We start from the raw sequence: 20,581 nt of genomic DNA, 5'->3' as shown, positions 1-20,581 counted from the left end.
AAAGCCATGATGGCAATTATTTTACATCCAAGTAGTATGCAGTTCTTCATATAAACACACACACCTCAATTTAAAACAGATGGCATCGGGCGATACCGTAAAGCCAGGTATCGGGGCCAGAAAATGGCATCGGTGCAACACTACTTCCCATTACATGGAATCCCAGAGGAGATAAATCTGATTGTGATCCTCAATTTTCCTCTCAGGTTTGGAAACATTTCTGATTGATACTGGGTGTTATCACCAACAGTCTAATGGAGAATATGAAAGAATAAATCAGGAGCTGGAATCTACCCTAAGGTCTCTATCTTAGTAAACCCTCAGATAATTCCTGGGATAATATGCGCAGAACTTATATAGCTACGGGGATATCACCCTTCCCTAGGTTAACAAGACCCTCTTTACTCAGCTCATGAGAAATGGATTTCTGTAATTTCTGTCCAGCATCCTATCTGCCACTGTAGGCTATCTGGAAACGTGCCAGCTCTTATTCCTCATGTGTTATTGGAACTTTGGCCTTGGTTAAATATAAAAAAAGGTCAAACCAGAAAAACTATTATTAGGCAGTACTGGTCCAGTTGGCTGCAGGAAAGCTGTTGGTTTGCCTTCTTGGATTTAATTGTTAATTGTTTGTCTTTGCATGGCTTGAATTGATTTATTCATGTGTAGAAAATAAATGTTTTTTTCACGCCACTGTACCTTTGGGATGGCGTATTTATCCACTGTGGTGTCTTTGGCTGTCATGTGGGCCAAATTGAGGGGAACAATATTGCCGAACCTCTGTATCTCATGGATGACTGCATCTGTGTAGGGCATGTTGTCTCTGTCAGACACAGAAGGCTGTCTGGAAGGACCAATCACAGCATCTATCTCAGCTTGGACACGCTCTGCACACAAACAGGATCCAACATGAGTTCAAGGTTTAAAATAAAAGCTTGTGCAGACAACATACATTCATAGATTATTAAATATGGAAGACAAAGGTATGATATTATTTATAAACAGGCCTTGTATCTCTGGATAGCACATCATGAACCGAAGCCCCCAACGTAAAGTAGTCGTTGTAGTTTCACTTCCAGCCCCAAACAGGTCCAGAGTGCAAGCATACAAATTGTTGAGGTCAAAACCAGAATCTTCATCCTCTTTCTATAAATGACACAAGAAAAAAAACTGATGATTTGATTACATGTAAAGAAGGTATGTAAGAGGAAATAAAAAAAACCTACATCTCCCATTTCTATCAGGAAGGAGTCAATGAAGTCTCTTGGAGATGAGGGGTCAAGGCTCTCTCTGTGTTCTTTGATCTGAATTTCCACAAAGTCCTTTAACTTATAAAGAATTGTTAATAATGTCTTATGTGGTCCAGGCAACCACCTCATCACAGAGGGAATCATGTTGAATATCTGAAAATCAAGGATAAAATGTCATTGGAACAACAAGAAAGATGTTTGTGTTTAAAAAGTAAGTAAAGCAGAACCTTTGTTTCCTTACTAAATATATGAAAAGTATATTCTGTGTCTGAGCCTATTGAATTCAATTCAATTCAATTCAGTGTATTTATATAGTGCCAATTCACAACACATGTCATCTCAAGGCCCAGTTCACCAGTTCATGCAGTCAAATTGATTCAAAGTTGGTAAATATTGGTAAATAATAAAATATCAGAAAGCATATAAGAACATGTTCTAACTTCAGGATAAAATCCTCTGCTTTTCAGAAACAATGCATACCTGAGCTGACAAAGTTCCCTGTAGTTCAGCGACATCATCAAAGTACTGAAGAATAGTTTGGTACTGCTCGTCATTGTACTCAAAACGATTTCCAAAGACCAAACAGCAGATGATGTTGGACACAGCTTTAATAAGCAGTGACCGGCCATTAAAGGGTTTACCTGCAGAGAATAGAGAGCATGAAGAAGTTGTGTCAAATGAGGGAATGTTGGAAAAGGTAGGAAAACTTTTAGCTGGGCAATAAAAAACAAACACAGCAGGGTGCAACAACTTTTAATCAATAACATTTTAAGACAGTTTTATAAACATTGCAAAAATGTAAATGGATTCAAGACTCAGGTTAAAAAAAAGGTTAGGCATAGATAACATTAAAAGAGTAAAAAAAAATAAATAAATCCAATAGAAAAACAAAATTTTCTATTGGATTTTCTAGATCCTTTTTCCTTGCCAGAAAATACATACACCCACCGGCTACCTAATTTGGATTTACTGTTTGGTAATGTGACCAGTGAATTTGACATCAGTCATGGCATGGTTGCTGTTGCCTGGTTTTAAAATTTCCAGAACTGCTGACATTTTTAGGTCATCTGCAAGAATTACAGAGAATAGTCTAAAAACAAGGGTTTTGTAAGTTGCAGCTGTGAGGATGGAAATATCCACTTCACTATGGCTACAGGTCTTACAGGCTCCCCAAAATTAGATTAGACTCAAATTAATTCAATTCTTTTTATTTCTATAGCCACAATACATATCCTTTCAAGGCACTTTATAGAGACAATTCAACCAGATCGGTTCAAAATTTTCTATCTAAGAAAAACCAGCTGATTGTATTGACTCATTGACTCTTCAGCAATCCCTGACACCAAGAATGCTTATAGCGACAGTAGAGAGCAAAACTCCACTGTAAGAAAACTCAGGCAGAACCAGGCTCAGTGTGAGCGGCCATCTGCTGAGGCCAACTGGAGTTCAAGGAGACAGAAGCGAACAAAGAAAAAGAAGCCGAGATACAAAAGACAACTGTCAACCAGCTCCACAGGCGGCCCCGTCCATGAAACACACAGCTCCTATGTCAGAGGATAAGGGAGAGCACATACAGTTGGTCACAGTCAGAGAAACAGGATTACACTGAAAAACAGGCCAAGCTCCAACATCTATAAACAAATATGTCGATGGCAGCAGCACAGCTGATATCTCTCTCTATGATGGTGATGAGAAAAAGCAGAGAGGGAATAAGGTTAGAGATTGAACTAACAAATTCTAGAGAATGGAAGAATGGAGATGCAATGATCAAAAGGGTTCCCTATGTCCTCCAACAGTCTAATTCTATAGCAGCACAAATGCAGAAAATGCTCAGGAGTACTTTGGATGAGGTATAAGAAAGGTAGAGCCACAGGGTGGCCGAGGTTGAGCCAAGGAGAAACTTCTATCCAGAATGAAATTCGCCCTTTGCTGGATGAGGCTTTAAACACTTTTCCTCCACCTACCTCTCTAATTAATAAAGTAATCCAAAATTGCTTTATTAATCCCGAAGGTAAATTAAATATATAACAGCTATAAAACAAATAATAGATGACAGATTGAAAAGTATTGCCTTGTTCTATGAGTCAGGATGTCAGATGCAACACTGAAAATGAAAACCTCATAATTTGGCTGAATCAAATGAAAGCATGGATCTGGTTTAATAACTTTCAGAACCGTTTATGAACAGTCCCACTAACGATAACAGATAGGGAATCTTCATATACCTATATTAAAAACATAATAAGATCTACATCTTTTTTTGTGAGGCTGAAAGAATATCACTATTTTACTATATTCATTTTCTGTTTCAGATTTTTTTTTCTTTTGTCCGAGGAGATTGATAAACTGCACGTTCTGTCCCTCGTTTTTGTGAAGCTCAAAGAGGATCAATACTTTATCCGTTTTCTGTCCTCCTGAACTCCTATCATGGGTAAAGTATTCTATTTTTTTTATTTTTGCATTCATTGGTTTTGAACGAGTCTTTCCTGCTTACTATACGCGACATGCAAGCTCAAAACTGACTCTTCTCCTGTGCGATTTTATTTTATTCCCCAAAGCAGATCTGTTTTAACTGCCGTTGACTTGCTGCGTAGTCCTACTGAACTACACCTTAGGCCTATCTCAGTTGGACCTACGCAGCCCCTTCATGTAAAATCGTCTTGGTTGGATCATCCCCATTGTGGTTTAATGAGCGCTAAACACTATGACCTCATCCGACACAATTTTCTGTTGGATCTGACGCAAAATTGGATTAGTTGTTTTCTGGCCTTTATGTGTTGACCATTTCTGAGTGACAATACTTTCAGAGACCAATCATGACTGGTTGCAATAGTTTAAATTATCAAAACGTTACTCCATAGTACTAATGTGATAGATATTGGTTTTATTTTTCATTTTCTACATACAGAGAAGGTTCTTTCTTCTCCTCTTCCTGCATATTCTCCACATGGGGATCATACCTGCCCTCTCTGTGCAGTGCTGTTGCAAAATAAACCCACTATGCTCTCCAAACTCTCCATATTGGCATCCTGTCATATGCTGAATCCTCATTTTAATAAAGATACCTTTCCCACTTTTGCCCCTGTCATCCATTGCACATGCAATCTTAGATCACTGCAAAATACCAAACTAAGTACACTTGCTTTTTGTTAATTGATTTTTGTTTTCTAACCCTTATTTAAGAGTAGGTCCATTATGCCTGCATGGTGATAAATTGACTATATATATATATATATATATATATATATATATATATATATATATATATATATATATCTCAAGGGAGACCTCAAATGTAACACTCTTGGGATTGTATTTATTTGTTTTTGTTTTTCCTTTTGCATTTTTTGCATCAAGATAATTGGCTAAATAAGATAATGTAGAAACTGCAGGAATTCCAACCTTATTTTAGGGATTATTGGAACATGTAGAAATATACTCTAACGTAAAAGGACATAAACTGGTGTGTGATAACAGCTTTCTGTTTGTACCTCTGTGTTCTGATAAAGCTTCAGTGAGATATTGGCACTCCTGCTGGATGCATTGCTCCATGGTTTTCTTTCCCAGACCAAAGTTCCGCAGCGTATGAAGAGCAAACCTTCTCTGTATTTTCCATAGGTTGCCATTTGACATCACAAGGCCTGGTGAAAAAAGAAATCAGCATTAACATCAAAGTTTGACAGGTCAGATGTCTATTTAAGTGTAACTATTTAAACTGAATTAATACCTTTATTCCCAAATAACTCAACAAACAATGGAATAGGAGGGCGGTCTATGAAATCTTCTCCTTTTTGAACCAGTGCCTCTTTCACATGTTTGTAGCTGTTAATGATCACAGCTCTGCCACCAAAAATATGAAGGCTGTAAATGTCTCCATACTTCTCTGCAAACTGAAAAAAGACAACTGATAAAGGGTTTGTTGCAAATTTTTCAGGATTACTTCAATATTTGCTTCACCCTATAACACCAGACCGGAGAGCAACTATATGACATGGAGTAAAAAAATCCTTGCAGCAAAATAACCTGCTCATAATCAATCAAAGTTCAAATTGCTACACAAATATTATTCATGTCAGACCCTACAATATGGTTCCTTTATATAGTAGTATTCTAAAATTGTGATTTTGAAATATTTAGTTCTCAATACCTTCAAAACCTAGACTTAGACGGTCTTTATTGTCATTTTGTACATAAAACTGCATGAACAATGACATAGAAAGGTAATTGATTCATTAATAAAAACTCATTGATTAAAAAAAAAAGACGTGACTGCAGGTGATACAGTGACGCAGAAATGTAGGACAAAAACTAATATTCTTCAAATGAAAAATTTTACTCTGTAGATTATTGCAACCTTTCTGTTTCTTCAGCATTTATGTAATGTTTTTATTTTAATGTATATTTTAGTTCATAATGTTGTAATTAACCCTGAGTGTGAATTTCAATTGCAATATACATTATTAAAATATATGTCAAACAATAAGTTATTACGGACTCATATTTCTGGAAATATGGGCCAGTGTACCACCTCACTGAATTGCAGGTGAAGTCTTGAAGGTTGGATCCGGTGAAGATCTCCAATAATGGGAAGCGCCAGAGGTCCAGGAGGAAAGTTTTTCGGTTTTTGGTTCTTTAAAACATTGCTGAGAAGCAGAAAGACAAAGAAAAATATTAAAATACTCCTGCCGTCTATCCACCCTAAGCCCAGAACACTGTATATTGCTTCCATCTCTAAACTGCTCTGCTAAAGCCAAAGGTTAGTCTGCTGGGTTATATGTTTCAGTGTATTGACCTTTCAAAATAAAAGCACTTCTGCACATTCATAAGTACGCAGTACTTCTTAAAGACAGAAGATTTGTGACAATGAGTATAATAAAAGCTGCACACATTTTGTTAAACTGCTGAGATGTCTTTTTGTCATGGTTTCACTGCTTTTGTGGTCCAATAAACTTTATTTACTCTTATCATTGTTGAGGAAATAATATCAGCAAGCTTTACAAGGCCAAGAATATACATATACATTAATTATTTTTGCCCAAATTTAAATGCTCACTGTCTTAAGAATAACGTGAGTTGAATTTGAATAGGAAAAATATTGATAAAGGATAAAAACTCAAAAGGCAGTTAAAACCAACCCCCCACCCCACCCCCCAAACACCAGACATCATTTAGACTTTGAATTTTTGGCTGAACCTGGTTGGTCCGTCATAGTCTTGATTTAGTCCAGAAATACTTGTTGAAAATTGGGCTGTTTGTTTGCTCTGATTTTGTCCCACTTTAGTTAAATAAAAGACATTGAAAAGATGTTGCAAAACCACTTTTCAAAGTCTTTTCAACGACCTAAAAATTTCGGCTTTTCACCATCCTTTATTCAGCCAAATGCAGATGTAAATGTAAAAAACAATAATAAAAAATACTGGAAACTGATGGGATGGTGTGTCATTATTCAGATCAGGGTTATTCATTTGAAAAAAAATATATATATATACAGTGGGGCAAAAAAGTATTTAGTCAGCCACCCATAGTGCAAGTTCTCCCACTTAAAAAGATGAGAGAGGCCGGTAATTTTCATCATAGATATACCTCAACTATGAGAGACAAAATGAGAAAAAAAAATCCAGAAAATCACATTGTCTGATTTTTAAAGAATTTATTTGCAAAATATGGTGGAAAATGTTATGTATTGTTTTTATGGCTTTGTTGTAAAGCACTTTGGGTACCATTTGGCTATTGTAAAGGGCTATACAAGTAAATTTGATTTGATTTTGATTTGAAATAAAAGACATTGAAAAGATGTTGCAAAACCACTTTTCAAAGTCTTTTCAACGATCTGAAATTTTCGGCTCTTCACCATTCTTTATTCAACCAAATGCAGACATTGTTTGGACGTGGATCGTGTTATATTTTCAACATCTTTTCAAGCAATTTTTGTCTGGTGGGATGTCCTGCTGACTCAAGTCTTCTTTTAAAAATATTGATATAAAAAATAGATTATTGAAAGATGTCTTCCTCATATAATGTAAGTGTATTTGGGATTGGCATTGGTCCAATAGTACACTAATTAAATTCTTCTGTAAATGTAAAAAACAATAATAAAAATTACTGGAAACTGATGGGATGGTGTGTCATTATTCAGATCAGGGTTATTCATTTGAAAAAATAAATATATAAAAAAATCTTTTAATTTTGCTAGTTGCAAAGCTTTGGTATGGTAAATCCATATGAAATACATGATATGAAAACTAGGCCTGCTCCCCAATACTTACTGAAAGTGCTGGATTTCACAATTTCTGTTTTGTCTTTCTTGTATTTGCCATTTATTAAGGTAAAAGCTTATCAAGCTTTTGTGTGCACAACAAAAAAAAGCTGGAGTTGTGATTGTGTTAAAATAATAAGTTGAATAATGACATTTGAATTAACTTTATGCATTCTTGCAGCTGTCTGGAAAAGTGTTTAACCCTGCCCTCGTTTCTTTCTCCTAATGGCTCCATAGAGGAATCCAGTATTACATAACGCTCTCTCTCGTTGCTGGGGTATTTTGTTCCTGTTATCTGCATTTCTGTTTAAGCAGACCTTACACACAGTCCATCCAGCCTGAACAAGGCCAGTTTTTATTTCTTCGCAGGGCTGTTTTAAATATTTCTTCACCATGATTTTCCAAGCTCTTTTGGACTGCATGGACTTTACTGGCTGGCTTCTGTTAGGGTTTGTTCTGCTGTTGATATTAGATGTTGTGAAAAACGGAAGGCCTCCTAACTTTCCACCGGGACCCTGGGCTGCGCCTCTTGTAGGAAATCTCCTCACTCCGCTGGACTTCAAAACAATGGAGAAGGTAAAAGCCAGAATATTTTTTTAAAAGAATGCGCATGTATGGGAATGTCACTGAATGTTATTGTGTAGAACTTCAGAGCAGATTTCATGCTTTTAATCCCATGGAGGTAAATCACACAGCAGTGTTGACCACATTTTTTTCCAACTTCAAATGTTTCCTGAAACCAAATCTAATAATTAATATTTAACATAAATCGTTTATAATTATTTTAACATTCAACAGCTGTTCTTTTTTTATTTCAGTCATCTTTAGACCAAGATTTCCCTCAATCTTTGTTACATACAGGTTGCAAAGGAGTACGGTCCTGTGTTCAGTGTGAGGAAAGGCAGTGAGAGGCTGGTGTTTGTTTCAGGGCACAAGATGGTTAAAGAAGCTCTTGTCAACCAGTTGGACAGCTTCGTTGATCGCCCGATTGTTCCTCTTTTTCACGTTGTCTTCAAAGGCCTAGGTGAGTGCTAAAATGCTGCTTTTAAACCATATCATTCTATCCTACTTTAAGAAATTGTTGTCTTCGGTCCATTACCCTGCAAACTTGTTGCTCTGCTGAAAAATACATCTATCAAGTAAATACAGAAATAGTTTGCAGTTTCCTTTGCTTGTGTTTTTGTCTGTTAGTTTAATTTTTGTTTTTGCTTGCCTAATTTTGCGTATGCACTCCTCTTTTTATTTGAAGTGCATTTATGCATTTGCAGAACATTTGCATCCATCAGGCCTGGTAGATTAGGGATGAGAGCTGTAAATATTAATATTATTTTCTTTAAGATGAAGCATTATTACAAAGATTCATTAGAGCAAGAAAAGTGTTTCTTAAGATAAGGGAGAAATGTTTGGGAAGCTGCAACCAATCTGAACTCTGTTTGGAATCTCTTCACTTGTCAAACTCTAGAAAGTATTGGAGCTGCTTTCTGTGGATAAGGTTGGACAATATAGTGGATAGTTCTTTTTGTTTTTTCCTTTAGAAAGCTGAGGGGAGTGGCGGCCTAGTGGTTAGAAGGGGTGTAAATCACACCCATCATGGCGATTTGATTCAGCATCAATTTCCTGACCCCAACAATTCGATTATTTTCAATACTCAAGAGTACACCACAATGCCATACGATTTGATTAATCGGAGAGAAAAAAAATTTCACCCTACAGGCTAGACAATGTTTCAAATTTGAAATAATTCAATGAAAGCTGTAACATCGTCATGCATTTTATTTAAGAAACAACAGCAAATAACAGAAGTAGAAAAGTTGTACTACACCTAGGCCTATGAAAACATTATTCACAGAAAGATAATACCTCTGTGTATATTCTGAAAGGCCTTGCATTAAAAAAAAGAGGGTAGTGGCTAAAGGAAGCAAGGTAGGAGGGTAAAATAGGTTTAGCGCCACCTCAGCCTGGGAGTAAGGATTACGTCCAGGACCAAATGGATAAAAATAGACCGGAGGGGAAAAAAACATGAACCAAACATGAAAACATCTTGCAGACGTCTCGATGCATCGGATCGTCGGCTGTTGGATCAATGCATCAATACAAAACGATTATTATTTACACCCCTAGCGTTTGGGGCACAGGGCTTGGAATCCTTAAGGTTGTGTGTTGTGAAACCCACTCCCACAGACCAATCTGCCAATCTGGGTCTCTGAGCAAGACCCTTAACCCCCGATTACTTTCCAGGTGCTGCACAGTGGCAGCCCACTGCTCCCCAAAGGGGATGAGTTAAATGCAGAGAGCTAATTTCTCAATTATGAGATCAATAAAGTTCAATTTATGATTTATTTTATTTATTTATTTCTGATTACATTCAGGTCAGTGCAGGTATAGCCATAAGTCCATGCTTCCTTAACCAACAGTTAACTGGAGCTGTAAAATATCCTCTCTGTGTTTGCATCCCAGCTAACAAAACAGTGAGTTATCTAGCTAAAAAGAACATGTTAATTGTTTTATTAATGTCACAGGTATAGCTCTCAGTAATGGCTACTTGTGGAAGAAGCAGAGGAAGTTTGCCAACACTCACTTACGCTACTTTGGAGAGGGCCAAAAATCTCTAGAAAGGTACATTGAAGTCGAAGCTCTCTTTCTTTGTGAAGCCTTCAAAGATGAGCAAGGTAAGTTGACGTTTGCTAAAATCAATAAAAATAAAAATTTCCAAAGAAAGATTTATGCTGATTTAAACTCAATTCTCAAATTTCTCAGGAAGGCCTTTTAATCCTCACTACACTTTAACAAATGCAGTGAGTAACATAATCTCCTCCGTGGTCTTTGGACATCGATTTGAATACTCAGATCCAAGCTTTCGAGAATTTCTGGAGCTGGACAATGAAGCTGTTATCCTGTCTGGTTCCCTTCGGGCTCAGGTATTGGAAAAGACACAATTTTTAGTTTTTGTGTGGCATGATCTGATAGTCTGTCCAATCAACAGCTGTTTGATGCCTTCCCTGGCCTGATGACGTACCTTCCCGGACCTCACCAGACTGTCCATTCCAACTACAGGAGGATTGTGAAGTTTTTGGAAAATGAGATTGAGAAACACAAAGAGGGCTGGAACCCGGATGATCCTCGAGATTATATCGACGTATACCTGTCAGAGATAGAAAAGGTGAAGCATAAAAAAAAAATACCAGACATGCGTCAAACAATTCTGTAAAATCAGGTCTGGGTCTGAAATTCTAAGACCTTAAATAATGAGTTAAAAATTGAGCTTGCAAACAATTTAATGTGTTAGTATTAATGGTTAGTATTGCATGTGATCTAACAGGAGTGAGTGTCTTGATAACAGAATCAAAAATAGTGAGGAGAATCCTTTTAAAAAAAAAGTTGTGTGTGTGCCGCTGGCTGTAACTATGCAGAGAGGTAGAATCTTCAGGTTTGGCTCCATCTCCATTAGAACTGGAAATCGGTGACCAAGAAGAATCGAAGGTGCAGCTGATCTGTGAGCTGTCCTGGTAGGACTGAAATGGGAGGCCAATCATCCTGCTGATAGATGAATAACTTTTATGTTTTAGGACCATCTGAGATATTTGCTGAAAATATAAAAATAATAAAATCCCTAACCCTAACCCTATTTTTTTTATTTTAATTCAATTCAGTTTTTTTATATAGCGCCAAATTCCCAACACATGTCATCTCAAGGCACTTTACAATTCAACAAGATCATGCAATCAAATTGATTCAAAGTTTTCTATCTAAGGAAAACCAGTTGATTGCATCGACTCATTGCTTCATCCTGTTAACTTAAACATGATATTTTAAACCAGTGGTATGAAACGCCTCACTAGCATGTAGTCAAGCCTTGCTATGTGCATTATGCATACTTCATTATAGAGTTACAACTGTTAGTGCAGTCCTTGGTATAATAAGATTAAATACTATTTTCTAATGCAGGAGGGGATTTAGGAAATTTGGGGCCCTAGACCAAGACAGGCAGGGGGCCCTCTGAACTGAGAAGACAACACTTAAAATAGACCCGTTATACAAATAGAGAAATGCTAATAGAATAGACATCCATTATCTGTTCTAGGTTGTGTCCCTCTCTTCTTGTCCCTTTTCTTCTTGTTTTCCTCTCTATGTTTTGTACTCAGCTGAATTTTCATGCTGTCTCTAAAGGAATGAAAGATTTTTTCCAAGCACTAAGCTCACTTAGCTGATTGCTCCTTCCTGTGTTTCCAAAAGTAAATAACCCAGTCCTTCTTTTCACTGTAAACAAGCCATGATCTGCTTATCTGTTCTCCATTTTTCATTTGGATGAAATAATAGCTGCATGAATCATGATAGCAGACAAGATAGAGGAGAGCAAGAGGTGGGGTTACCAATCTACTTGCTCTGGAGAGCAGAGTTCGCTGCTTTTAGATGTTGGCTCCAAAGTTTCCAGTAGCAGAAAAAAGTTGCTAAATTTGGAGCTAGGCACTTTTTTGAAATAAAAGTGCTAGTGGGGTCTGAAAAATTGCGAGACACGCTTAATATTGTAAGCAATCTGATGGCATTTTAGCGAAAGGATTTTTTATCAAAAACATAATTAATGTGCACAAATAAGGAATAGTTGTAATAACCATACATGTAAACAGAGTTTTGTGGGACCCCCAGGTACCTGGGACCCTAGGCAACTGCCTAGTATTGCATATTGGTAAATATCCCCTTGTTCTTTTGTCTTGTAGAAAAAAGACGATCCCCTGGCCGGGTTCAACATTGAAACACTGGTGGTGTCCACCCTTGACCTCATCGAGGCTGGAACAGAATCAGCTGCCACCACGTTACGCTGGGCCCTTCTCTACATGTTGCATTACCCAGAGATACAGGGTGAGCTTATTCCAGAAATAAGAACTATCCCTGTGAAGGCTCAAAATGGTTTCTCATCTCAGTTGAGAGGCTTTTATTCTCTTTCTTCTTTTCTCAGAGAAGGTCCAAGCAGAGATAGACAGAGTGATTGGTCAGTCTCGTCAGCCCACTATGGCTGACAGGCCAAACATGCCCTATACTGATGCCGTCATCCATGAGGTGCAAAGGATTGGAAATATCGTTCCCATGGGATTTCCTAAAATGGCCAGTAAAGACACAACACTGGGAGGTTACTTCATCCCTAAGGTGGGAGAATAAAAACAGAAACTATACTAATTTTCTTTGAAGAAATTTGCAAATCATTTGTTTGCTTCTGATGTCTGAAACATGTTGTGTTCTGTTTTAGGGAACCAGTACCACCACAATCCTGTCTTCTGTGTTGTTTGATAAGAATGAGTGGGCGACTCCGGATGTCTTTAATCCTGAGCATTTCTTGGATTCAGAGGGAAAGTTTGTCAAAAGAGATGCTTTCTTGCCATTTTCAGCAGGTTGGTAACAAGTTGGTAAATTCAAAACTCCTGATATACTTGATATATATGCACACAATGGTGAGATGAGGGGGATTAGGGGTTCTCTCTGCTCCTCAAATCAAGGAACGGTACATTTCATGTGTTTGATCAATGCCACCTGTGATGCTAATCATGGCAAACAATTGTTGAACTTTGCTACTTGTGTTCAGTTTGTATAAAGAAAAAAAAAAAGTGTAATCCAGTTTAACAGGTTGAACAGACTTAAATCCCAGATTCAAAGTGGAACAGAGGTCTAACTGTGTGTTTTTTCCTACAAAAAAATAAACTGTAAAAATATGTTTTATTCTTTTTTTCTACAACATAGCCTGTCTGATTTTGGGTATTCAATTTCTTGGTAGGGGGTTAAACAAGAAAATCCTACAAAACTGAAACTCAAAGATTGAACTTGAAGAGATATGGCTGCAGCTCAAAAAATGATTACACAATTAGTCAACACTTCCAAGTGTCAGAAAATATTTAAGTAATTAAATCAGTGTCAGGCATAAAACTAAATCATTGTTTTCTAGCATTTCCATAAAATGGAGATCAATGATTCTATCTAGCCACACGACAAAAAGCAAATTATATTTTTGTCTTATGTCTAGAAAATACGAAAGCGTAGAACCGTTGCTGTCTACACATCTGTATGAACAAGCTCTAATTTACACTACTTATAAAAATAAACTGAAGGTATCAAGTAAAGCATTTCCATTTTTTTCCCACTGCAGGTAAACGTATGTGTTTGGGGGAACATCTGGCCAAAATGGAGCTCTTCCTGTTTTTTTCAACTATGCTGCAGCGTTTCACCTTCGCTCCAGTTCCAGGAGAAATGCCCAGCATGGAGGGAGTGATGGGTTTCACTCATTCCCCTGAGGAGTACAGACTCCTGGCTGTGCCACGTTGATGCCACGACCGATTACACATTTAATACATTCACTGAATGTGTTTTTAAATGCATTTTGAAAAAAAAATGAATTTTGCATACATTTCTTTATTACACATACTTCTTTCCTGACTTGAAGTACTATTTTAATCTTAAATATCATGTTTGTGTAATCAGCGTGTTTGGGCTACTTAATGAGGTCCATTAGTGACAGCATTATTGAAATAAATAATCATTTCAATATTATTCTAATCTACTTTTCCAAAAGTTTGATTCAATTTGGTGATGTAAAGACTTTGTAGAAATATTTAACCCTTGATCTTCTAATTGTTATTTGATATAATGACCTTTCTGAGCAGAACAAATTCAAAACACATTATTCTGACAGATCATGGATTTATTCATACATGTAAACTTGTGAAAGATTTATTCTTCATCTAGATTATAAGTGAACTTTCATCCATGTTACCCAATCAGTTCTATAGATTAGGTTCTATATCTTTAAATGACTCAGATTAAGTATTGCGTGACAAGACTGTTTAGCAGCCTGTAAAGTAATTCATCATGATTAGTATTTTGTGCCGTTTGCATTGTAATGACTGTATGTTTATTCATAACGCTTTATAACCTATTATAGAGCAAACTCGCCAGGGCAGTTTTTTACATTTTCACATCCTGTAGAGACTTTTTTTTTTCAGCATTTCAATATGTAAGATATAATTACAACCCTTACATTTAATGTTATAACATTAACTGTGTTAAAAAAAAAAAAGTATATTTCAACAAAAAAAAAAACAATATTAAAATGTGCTATTAACCAACAAAAAAATGAAAATCGTTTTTTGTTGTTCTGCACATATTTTTTTTTTAAATCCCAGCTCTACCCATAAATTGTTAAAAAAAAGTTGCACAAAATAATTTCAAATCAGAGAAAATCTATCTGTAAAATGTACAATGTGATCCATTTAAGAATAAAAATTATATGTACTTCAAAATTAGATGTTTACAGTAGTGCAATTAAATCTTTCAGTGTACCAGATACAAAAAGAACACACTTAAAGTTCTCAGATAATGCTTAAACAACAGAAAGTGTTTTAAACAAAAACATTAAATATTTTCTTTTGTCCCTTTATTGAAACTTTTCAACAGATAAATACAAATTCAGATAATATTAATTATCAAGATGTCAGGGTTTTTGGATGTTGTAGTGGACCTGAATGCAGAGTAGAAGAAGCAGAGATTATTATTTGCTAAATTTAATGAAGAAGAAAAGATTAAAAAAAATCCATATTCCAGAACCAATTGACAAAAAATAAAACTCAAGAACCAAAAAACTGGAAGACAAAGGGAGGAATAAAACAAAAGAATGAAGGCTGGATCCAGCAATGAGTAACTGAACAAGGCGTGTATATATGGCAGACAATAACAATGGGAGGATTAATTAGCTTATAGGGGAGAAGGTGTAGACATAGTAANTCTAGATCGTTTTTGCAGTGTATATGGCAGACAATAACAATGGGAGGATTAATTAGCTTATAGGGGAGAAGGTGTAGACATAGTAACCAGAAGGAACTAAGAGGAAAGGAGAGAACACTAGCAAAGAATAACCACAGAAAAACAACAGGATCTAAATGTAACTAGAATAGAAATTTAATAAGGATAAAAGGGAATAAAACTAAATAAGGAATGACCAAGGGAAAACTAGAGGATAAGAGAAGGAACTGGAGATAACTGAAGCAATGGAAAACCTCCCCTAAATATAAGAGGAAGAATAACTATAACTAAAATTAGACCAAGGAATAAATAATACCAAAAATGTTTAAGAAAAGAGATCACAGGACAAGCAAAACTAAGAAAACAAAAATTATCTAAATGCAAACTACATAGAACAAAACAAACCAAACTAGAAACCCCCAAAAGATAAAAACTTAAACGGCAACAAAATGTCCAAAATGTGAAAAACTTAAACTGCAACAAAATGTCCAAAATGTGAAATCATAACATAAGACACTAAAGGCAAAGTGCAAAAACCTTAACCCTATTGATAATAAATTATTTGCAAGACCGGAACCACAGACACAGATTAAAGATCAGTTTTGGCTCTGATCGGAGGAGCAGGTATAGATATTTTGACAGCTTCTGTCCACTATCACTTACAGAGCCATTTTACACGTTGCCTCCCACACAAAGTCGGTGCATTTCCCACACAGCCTGCACTTCCAGTGTCCCTGATGTTACGTCAGCAATGGCCACAGGGATGGTGCTGACAGGCCACATGTTGCAGACTTATCCTAAAGCCTGGAGGCTCAGCAGCTGCTGATCCATTTTTCCACAGAGCTCCTTGTGTAAAGAGGAGCTAGTTTTGACTCAGCCTTCCCCTCCCTATCCTGTTTTCCCTTTACAGAAGAATATCAACACAGATAAACAATAAACTGATAGAAATGAAAACAATATGCCATTTCAACTTACTTTTTCAAGGAGCTTTGTCATTTAAACAATTTAGGAAGGAAGATTTTTAGGTTTTAATTTGTGTTTATCCTAAATAATGAGGTCCTTGAAAGTTTTAAACAGAACTAAAAAGCAAAGTGAAATTATTGCAGGATACATTAAGTCATATATACGCTTTCATCTTGTTTACATTTATCTGACCTTATCCCTTTAAGATTGATTAATCTGAAGCTCAGCTATTAATNATCTAAATGCAAACTACATAGAACAAAACAAACCAAACTAGAAACCCCCAAAAGATAAAAACTTAAACGGCAACAAAATGTCCAAAATGTGAAAAACTTAAACTGCAACAAAATGTCCAAAATGTGAAATCATAACATAAGACACTAAAGGCAAAGTGCAAAAACCTTAACCCTATTGATAATAAATTATTTGCAAGACCGGAACCACAGACACAGATTAAAGATCAGTTTTGGCTCTGATCGGAGGAGCAGGTATAGATATTTTGACAGCTTCTGTCCACTATCACTTACAGAGCCATTTTACACGTTGCCTCCCACACAAAGTCGGTGCATTTCCCACACAGCCTGCACTTCCAGTGTCCCTGATGTTACGTCAGCAATGGCCACAGGGATGGTGCTGACAGGCCACATGTTGCAGACTTATCCTAAAGCCTGGAGGCTCAGCAGCTGCTGATCCATTTTTCCACAGAGCTCCTTGTGTAAAGAGGAGCTAGTTTTGACTCAGCCTTCCCCTCCCTATCCTGTTTTCCCTTTACAGAAGAATATCAACACAGATAAACAATAAACTGATAGAAATGAAAACAATATGCCATTTCAACTTACTTTTTCAAGGAGCTTTGTCATTTAAACAATTTAGGAAGGAAGATTTTTAGGTTTTAATTTGTGTTTATCCTAAATAATGAGGTCCTTGAAAGTTTTAAACAGAACTAAAAAGCAAAGTGAAATTATTGCAGGATACATTAAGTCATATATACGCTTTCATCTTGTTTACATTTATCTGACCTTATCCCTTTAAGATTGATTAATCTGAAGCTCAGCTATTAATCCTGATTTTGGGAAAATTACTTCGACTAGTGTAGCATGGTGTATTTTCACTTTCATTTCCTTTATTCTATTCATCTCTCTATGTATATGTGCTGTATATATGTGTATATGTATGTGTATATTTCATGTGTGCATGTGTGTAGGTAATATATATATATATATATATATGTATATGTGCTGTATATATGTGTATATGTATGTGTATATTTCATGTGTGCATGTGTGTAGGTAATATATATATATATATATATATATATATATATATATATATATATATATATATTTTTTTTTTTTTTTTTTTTTTTTTTTTTTTTTTTCTGTGTAACACCATTTATGTAATTTTCTTTTCTTCTTTGTCTTGTATGAGTTTTTTGTATGGACCCCAGGAAGAAATTCAAAAATACAAAATCATAAGTGATAACATCTCAAATGACATAATGATAAAACATAAAGTACACTCTGGGGAAGCATTTCTGTTGATAATGTTTTCTCTTAAATATTTGATAAACTTGAGTGAATTCACTGAATATTTGACAGGGAACCTTTCAGTCATCATGAACTTGCATTCAGTTAAGTTTCATAAAATCCCCCATATGAAGCAGAGCTCACTGATTTCCAGTTTGGTCCTGCACCTGTTTGAAGTAAAGCCTCAGTTACAGCTTCAAGTCTTTGACACTTGAGAGACTTATGGCCCATTTTGAGCACTTTATAAATGTATATAATTCTCCATGTTGTATTCTATTATAAATAAACAAACTAAAAATTTAACATTTTTTGTATTCATAAGTTGTCAAGTTGAATCATTCCAAATAACTTAATTCTTGCAAACTTAATTCAGCTACTTATTACCGAGTGAGGCGATGGAGCTGCATTCTCCATCGCTTCACACATTTAAAACAATTAGATGTCTCCATGTCTTAAATCAAGCATGAAGTAAAACTTGATCAGCTCCTCTAAATTAGCCATTTTACTTCCTGAGCATGTTATATGTACTATGAAGACTACCACCGCTACGTAGGAGGTTTTTGAAATATGATTTTTTCATTTATGTCCTTTAATTATCACATTTATGCAATCATATTATATTGTACTATATCTATACAATATAGTGATCATGTTAGTACAATATAATTACAATGTTTATACTATATCCCATTTGTGATATATTTATCATTTTAAAACAATACATTCAAATATGTTCATACATTTTGTTTATATATATTATATATGTTTGATGTTATAACATTATAGTTTAAAAGGTATAGTGGAGGATAATCTTTTACTGGTGGTCCTCCTAATTGTCAATCATTCTGCTGATATGCTTGCATAAGGCCGTCCTACGTGCTCGTCCCCATTTTCACTTACTGGTGGTGAGTCTGACATGGTGGCAAATTTGCAAATCTTCTTTTGGAAATGAAGCTTGTATGAGCGATGCAAACAGCAGCTTTTAAACAGAGCGTGCACGAGAAGAAATGGGCTTGTGCACGCTCTCTGTATGCACCTGTACCCCGTACCGTCTTGGAAGCAGGTACAGGGATGTGCATGTGCATTTTTTTTTTTTTAAGAGAGAGGGCGGGTCTTCTCAAAGATTCATGAAAATTCCCCACTATACCTTTAATATTGTATTTACTTTTGTGACAGCAAGATGCTTCTGTAGAAACCAAACCAGCATATTGAGAAGTCATGTGGCTCGTAAAGATAAGGGCAAATTTACTCCTCTAGAATAAATCCTACATCAGGAAACCCAACATTTGTCTGATCAGTAGAGTGTCATACATAATCATTGAGAGATCAGACTGTTATAAAGTCCCTCCATGGGTCACATGACTCATTCAGTAATGGATTTGAATCTTTCAAGCTACGTTAGTTTTTGAGAATGCCAGCCCTCACAGAGGCACTAATATTCACCAAGTGCTTTATAACACCCAAAAACATTATTTCATTTACCTCAAGTCAAACTAATATTTTAGTCAAAAAGTTCTGCAATGTGGCTTTAAGTCAGTTGTCTATGTACTACTTTTAGATGTTTATCAGACAATAGCTTTCAAAGTTTTGTATCTACGGTTTTCCACACAGCACATTGTTTTTGTTATTTCTATGCTTGCAGTAGTGGCAAATACAAACAGTAGAGAATATAAGGATTCAAACTGAAACACATTTAACTTGTAGATTTCGTCAATCCAACTTCCCAGTTTCATGTTCGAGGACAATGGAATGCATTATTGGCCAATATCTTCAAATCCTCCTACTGACCCAGAGGTAATTTAATTATTAAGGCAGTTTGGCCCCTGCGCAGTAATTTCTCTTGTAAAGAAATAACCTAAAGTGCATCGTACAGCCATAACCTTCTTTTTAATGGTGATGTTTACCAGATGATCTGCTGTGTTACCTTTCTCCCACAAACAGTGTTCTGCATGTAGGTCATAATGTTCATTGTTTATCTGATCTGATCAGAGTACCATCTTTCACGTGGCTTCAAACCACCTGCTTATATTGGTTGTGAAAAACTTAAAAGGACTTTAACCTCTGATGCATGAATTATGAATTCCTGGGACAATATACTGCATGAAACGCAGGATTATCAGCAGTATTTTTCATGTAGAATTACAACAGCAAACTGAATAAAATGGAAATAAGACAGAAAATCGATAATGGATTTGGTATGGTTAAATCTGAGATTTTCCTTTTAAGCCATATTGCCCAGCCCTGATCTATGTTTGTTTCTTAAAACCTCTTTCTGCTCATTTCATAGACTGCTCTGGCACAAGCTGACTTATGTGCAATCATAAATAGACACATGTGTCTATGTACTATAAACATTCTTGCTTCAATTTTAGCCTCCAAAAATAGTTAAACATGGTTTATGGTGACAAAGATTCTTTTTTTGAATTGGGTCCATAGACAATCACTGTCTGTTCTGTGTTTTGTTTTTATTTTAATGCTTTTTTTTTGTTTTACCATGGATCCAGACTGTCTCCAGTTGGATTACAAAAAGACTGAAGAGCAGTTTTTTCTCATCCAGGAGAGAAATGTCAGCTGTGCTGCTGCCATCAACTCCTTTATAGATGTTGGAGCTTGGCCTGTTTTCCAGTGTAGTACTGTTTCTCTGACTGTGACTAACTGGATGTGCTCTCTGACATGGGAGCTGGCTTGGAGCTCGTCTGCCTGGCTGTGTGTTTCCTGGACGGGGCTGCCTGTGGAGCTGGTTGACAGTTACTTGCTCCTTTCTTTATGCCTGCTTCTGTCTCCTTGAACCCCAGTAGTCGTTG

General features: G+C 36.1%; 2 protein-coding genes across 2 annotated transcripts in view; one reads left to right on the top strand and one right to left on the bottom strand.

The window, feature by feature from the left end:
* LOC107095777 (cytochrome P450 2J2-like) overlaps positions 1–5,979 on the bottom strand; it is an 11,595-nt gene extending 5,616 nt beyond the window's left edge. The window contains exons 1-7 of the mRNA XM_015392067.1: positions 5,779–5,979; positions 4,978–5,140; positions 4,742–4,891; positions 1,731–1,891; positions 1,227–1,403; positions 1,008–1,146; positions 700–887 (exon numbers count right to left, since the gene is read on the bottom strand). Coding sequence (XP_015247553.1) covers positions 700–887; positions 1,008–1,146; positions 1,227–1,403; positions 1,731–1,891; positions 4,742–4,891; positions 4,978–5,140; positions 5,779–5,979 — 1,179 coding nt within the window. The remainder of the gene's footprint in view (positions 1–699; positions 888–1,007; positions 1,147–1,226; positions 1,404–1,730; positions 1,892–4,741; positions 4,892–4,977; positions 5,141–5,778) is intronic.
* Positions 5,980–7,797: 1,818 nt separating this feature from the next.
* On the top strand, positions 7,798–14,543 carry LOC107095770 (cytochrome P450 2J2-like). Its single transcript, XM_015392053.1, has 9 exons — positions 7,798–8,082; positions 8,368–8,530; positions 10,026–10,175; positions 10,264–10,424; positions 10,490–10,666; positions 12,222–12,363; positions 12,461–12,648; positions 12,749–12,890; positions 13,640–14,543. The coding sequence occupies exons 1-9, from the start codon at positions 7,900–7,902 to the stop codon at positions 13,813–13,815; spliced, it is 1,482 nt and encodes a 493-aa protein (XP_015247539.1). The 5' UTR covers positions 7,798–7,899; the 3' UTR covers positions 13,816–14,543.
* Positions 14,544–20,581: the final 6,038 nt, after the last annotated feature.

The sequence above is a fragment of the Cyprinodon variegatus genome, unplaced genomic scaffold, assembly GCF_000732505.1.
Source record: "Cyprinodon variegatus isolate N-32 unplaced genomic scaffold, C_variegatus-1.0 Scaffold572, whole genome shotgun sequence".
Lineage (NCBI taxonomy): Eukaryota > Metazoa > Chordata > Actinopteri > Cyprinodontiformes > Cyprinodontidae > Cyprinodon > Cyprinodon variegatus.
Note: the sequence above shows the minus strand (reverse complement) of the source record. Positions and strands in the feature narration are given on the sequence as shown.

Bases quoted from the DNA above. Each gene is read 5' to 3' on its own strand.
- LOC107095770 (XM_015392053.1), top strand. From the start codon at position 7,900: ATGATTTTCCAAGCTCTTTTGGACTGCATGGACTTTACTGGCTGGCTT. The intron at 10,176-10,263 runs GTAAGTTGACGT...CAAATTTCTCAG, and splicing joins AGCCTTCAAAGATGAGCAAG to GAAGGCCTTTTAATCCTCAC. The intron at 12,649-12,748 runs GTGGGAGAATAA...GTTCTGTTTTAG, and splicing joins GAGGTTACTTCATCCCTAAG to GGAACCAGTACCACCACAAT.